At 45.9% G+C, this 5,000-nt stretch overlaps 1 protein-coding gene across 1 annotated transcript in view; it reads right to left on the reverse strand.

Annotated features, from left to right (window-relative positions):
• The window catches only part of aff2 (AF4/FMR2 family, member 2), a gene marked incomplete at its 5' end in the record, with an annotated part of 112,102 nt that overhangs the window by 79,243 nt on the left and 27,859 nt on the right, over window positions 1-5,000 (reverse strand). Inside the window, 2 exons of the mRNA XM_079497174.1 lie at window positions 1,179-1,911; window positions 3,320-3,440. Of these exons, the coding sequence (XP_079353300.1) occupies window positions 1,179-1,911; window positions 3,320-3,440 (854 nt within the window). The remainder of the gene's footprint in view (window positions 1-1,178; window positions 1,912-3,319; window positions 3,441-5,000) is intronic.

Consider the following 5,000-nt stretch of genomic DNA (forward strand, 5'->3'; position numbering starts at 1 on the left):
GCAGTTTAAACGTTTGCGGTGGTGATCGAAACAGTGTGTCACCCGTGTGCAGTTTAAACGTTTGCGGTGGTGATCGAAACAGTGTGTCACCCGTGTGCAGTTTAAACGTTTGCGGTGGTGATCGAAACAGTGTGTCACCCACGTGCAGTTTTAACGTTTGCGGTGGTGATCGAAACAGTGTGTCACCCACGTGCAGTTTTAACGTTTGCGGTGGTGGTATAAATTAAGCAAGAGAGAAGTGGTAGGCGACCGCGTTCAATGTTGTTCCGACATGCCGATGCCACAAAACGGCCTGGCCAATCAGCAGCAGCTAGAGGCGGGATAGCTGCTGCTGATTGGCCAGGCCGTTTTGTGGCCGGGCATCAAGTCTGCCTGAGAGTTCCCAGATGGGAGCAGGAGGGGGGAACCCAGTGTACTCTCTGCTGCCCCATCTGGCGGAGTCAGGTTAGGTCTGCCACGCACCGCCCGGAAATGTTCCCCGTGTGGCTCTGCTGCGAGACACCGTCTAATCCCATGCAGAACACATGTTCTATGTTCTGTCTGTGTTTGATGGCCGCCTCAATGCTTTTCACATGGTTTGACCAAACATGTGTTGTGTTCTGTACGTGTGTAGTGAGGCCTCAGACATCAGACAGACATCAGACACGTTCTGACATCAGACCGACAGACAGCGTTTCTTAACCCATTCTGACCTGAGATCAGATTCTAAAAATGTCTTCTAAATCCTACTGTATGTTTCTATGTCAGTCGTTCTTCGATTTTTCAAAAATAGCAGACCTACAAGCTCGTAGCGCGCCACTCGGTGGCGCGCTATGAGCTTGTAGATCTGCTATTTTTCAATAGCTAAAGCATAACATAATGCTAACACCAAAAGGGGTTCCCGCCCAAAATGGGTTAAATTTAGAATAGATGATGATTTTAGTTTCCCCCCCAAAAAGTTGTAAAGTTTAATTCATTCGTTTATTTTATTATTCAGTCCAACAACAGGTCTTTATTTTGTCATTTTCTCATAATATTTATGAATATGCTGTATGATGAACAAGCTTATGATATTCTCACCTACACAACGTATTATTATTATAAAAACAAATGCATACTGTTTTCTTTTAACACGTTTGCTTCAAAACCAAAATCAATTGAAACTAATCTAAACTCCACTATTATTGAAGTGGGCTCACCTTGGAGAGGGAGGGATTTGGACGGGTGTGATGAATGTCTTCTGGCTGAAGAAGAGGAAGAGGACGAGGAGGAGGAAGGGCTGGAGTCTCCCTTTAGGCCCAGTTTAGAGGAAGAGGACGAGGAGGAGGAAGGGGAGGAGTCTCCCTTTAGGCCCAGTTCGTCTTTCAGCGAACTGAACAGTTCTTCCTGCCGCTGCTCGTCCAGCGACAGCTTCCCTCTTCCGGCCCCCGTCGCTACACCCAGGCCTTGTCCGTGACCCAGTCCTCCCCTGGACCACTCAGTGGCCCCCGTCGCTACACCCAGGCCTTGTCCGTGACCCAGTCCTCCCCTGGACCACTCAGTGGCGCTCCGAGACTTCTTGGAGCTTTGATGGGACACAGCGGCTCCATTTGATGAAGACGATGAAGGCGGTTGCATGGAGGTGCCGGTGTTAGAGGAATTCCCCATCCTCTTCCCGTCCCCTCCTTCACCTCCCCCTCTCTGGCCCTCGTTGAAGGCCTGGCTCGCGTGCGACTCCACTCCTGGTCTCCCGGCGGTTGCTGCAGTTGTTGTGGTTGTTGTTGTTGTGGAAGTCTCGGAGGTCTCCAGGCTGTTTGGTGCACTGCTGCTGGTGCCTTTAGGGATGCCCACCAGGTGACTCTGGTTGGAGTGGCTGGTCAGAAGGTCCTTCATCTCCTCATAAGAGCCCAGCGTGTTCTGAACACGATTGGCCAGGGCATCTCCTTTATTGGTCTGTGCAGACAGGAAGGGAAAGAAAGAGAGAGAGGGGGGGGGGGGGAGAGATAATGAACGGCATGACTCATGAGCATCTCCATGCTGGGCTTGTCATAATTGACGAATGTTCAGTGAAAATAGCCATTCTACAAGCTCACAGCACGCCACAACACAATGCATAGTGAGCACCACCGTTTGGGAACCCCTGGTGTAGATGGAAGGACAATGGGAGCCAAGTAAAGAACCTGGTCAACAGAGAATATTGGATTTGTAGGGTTTGGTTACGGATAAATGCCATTAAAAATGTAATGGACAACAAATGTGTATATTCAGACATACACACACACACACACACACACACACACACACACACACACACACACACACACACACACACACACACACACACACACACACACACACACACACACACACACACACACACACACACACACACACACACACTCTGTCTCTCTCTTTCTCTCTCTCTCTCTCTCATACACACACACACACACAGCAAAGTTAGGTGTGAATAAATTAGCTCATCTCCTTCTCCATCTTGCCTTCATGAATAAAAGATATTCTGGCTGAAGAGGAACAGAACACATTTGCAGAAAAGCAACAACGGAAATGGAGGCAGGAGGAGGAATGACTACCTGTGTGTGCGAGTGTGTGCGAATGTGCGTGGGAGCACGCACGCTCATTCAGCGTGCGTGTGCATGTGTGAGAGTGTGAATAGACTATCCTAAATAGCTGCTAACAGCGTAACGCTCTTTAACAGGATTAGAAGAGGGATTAGCTAATAGCTGACTGACAGTGACAGAATACTGGTGAGAAAGGAAGAGAAAGAGACAGAGAGACAGAGAGACAGAGAGACAGAGAGAGACAGAGAGAGACAGAGAGAGACAGAGAGACAGAGAGAGACAGAGAGAGAGAGAGAGACAGAGAGAGACAGAGAGAGACAGAGAGAGAGACAGAGAGAGACAGAGAGACAGAGATAGAACGAGGAGAGAGAAAGAGAGACAGATAGAAATGTTGAGAAAGGAAATGAAAGAGAAGATGAAACAAGGAACTTCAGAAATGTCTTCCTTTTTTCAAAATAGCAAAAATACAGTAGCTATAGCTACAGTATCAACATTGCCATGCATTGTGAACCTATATGAACCTGATGAATGACAAAGTATTCATCAGACTATCAATTTAGTCGATTATAAAAAGTCAGTTAAAATGTTTTTCGCATCGATTCATTGATATATACAAATGTTAAAACAAGTGTGAAAAAAGCACATCATTTGGTTAGTCAATAGAATAATCGACAAGAAAATAAATGATAGTTACAGGCCCACATTGGAGTTTCCTTTGTTCTTTTGAGTCCTGACTCCTGTGTGAGGAGAACATCCATCTAATCTCCCCCTGCCCCTCTTACCTTATACGGTTCTCCAAATAGGTTGAATCCAGTAGAGAACATGTCTTCATCCTGCTGCACCTCTTGGTTCCTCCTCTCCCACTCTCTCCTCTTCAGGGCACTGCGCTCCGACTCCACATGACTGTAAAACACACACATATAGGAAACATTATCGGCGCTGCTGGCTAGCACTTCACAGATAGAGAGGAAACGGGCTATCAGCACTCTTTCTTGATAAAACCAAATTGCTTTACCAAATTCTTTTGGTAAAGCAATTCCCCAGCTTCCCTCAGTGTGGTCCAACTCTATACAGCGTTAGCCTTGGAGCTTGGCACGCATTCAATGGACCAGAATAGAATGACGAGAAGTTAGTTAGCCAGTCTCAAAGTCAGACAACTGGGCTGATTCTTGATCAGAATATGTATGACCAATTGTGCGTGTGTAAGGCATTATTATACAACAATATAATTTATTCATCACCTCCTACTGAAATCTCACAAACCCACTGAGTGCACAAATTAGAATGAAAAGTTGCGGCACCTGGTTTTGATGCTATATTAAAACAAATTGCTGGGGACCTGCTGGAACCCCCTCAAGGACCCCTGGGGGATCCAGGATCCCACTTTGAGAACCTCTGGTTTAAATGACAGCCCTATCTGCTGCTGTTTCTTCCTCTTGCAGTGAGACCAGTGATTGGCTGGCCAAGAGACTGTTGGAACGCATCCCTAAATGGGGATTTGACTGAACCCATTTTCACGAGCCAAGCCGACCAGCTCATCCATTCCTATTTCCTACCTTTTAACCTGTTACATACTGACAATGGAAGCTAGTCTTAGGATAGGATAATGAAGGGTGAGACTATTTTTACTATTCTATTTTTCTATTCACACAGTATAATGGCCCTATTGAAAAAATGCGGAGTTGAGTTTTGTGCAGGACTCAAATCTCAGAAGTATGTGTCTTTAGTTCAGTATGCATCTTGGGTAGCAATTATGACCAAAATAACAGTTTATCAGACACATTAAAAGGCATAGAAGAGATGGTTAAATGCATTAAAAGGCCGTTCAAACAAAATAAACAGGGAACGGAGACTATTGTCTCTCCCTGTCTGCATTCTCATTTCTCGCTACCTCAGGACCGTGCCCGACTTCAAGAACATTTAATCTATCATCAAAATGAGAAATGCAATGAAAGGAGAAATACTGGGGGAACTGCGAAAGAGAGAGGAGTGAAAAATTGGAAATGAAATTGAAATGGAGAGAGACGGAGACAAAAAAAAACATTACAACATCTCGGGGGGCTTAGGGGGAGAAAGAAAAAAACAAGACCCACTTTCAGAGCGACAGATGCTTTCTTTAAATGGAAAGAGAGAAAAAAACATAATGATGAAAGAGAGAGAGGAGAGGTGTAGAGGAGGGAATAACAGAAAAAGTGATTGACAGTAGGGATGTATGTTTACGTGTATGTGAGTGCTTCTGTGTGTATATGCTTGTGTGTGTGTGTGTGTGTGTGTGTGTGTGTGTGTGTGTGTGTGTGTGTGTGTGTGTGTGTGTGTGTGTGTGTGCGCGCGGACACAATGTAAAATATGTGGTTTGTGAGCATGTGAGTGTGTACAGTACAGTAGATGCCATTCCTGTTGTGTGTTGGGACTGATGGTTGACAGGTGCGTCGTCTGATGGCACAGATGGTGCGTGCAGGCGCG

Source organism: Electrona antarctica (assembly GCF_951216825.1).
Source record: "Electrona antarctica genome assembly, chromosome: 1".
NCBI lineage: Eukaryota > Metazoa > Chordata > Actinopteri > Myctophiformes > Myctophidae > Electrona > Electrona antarctica.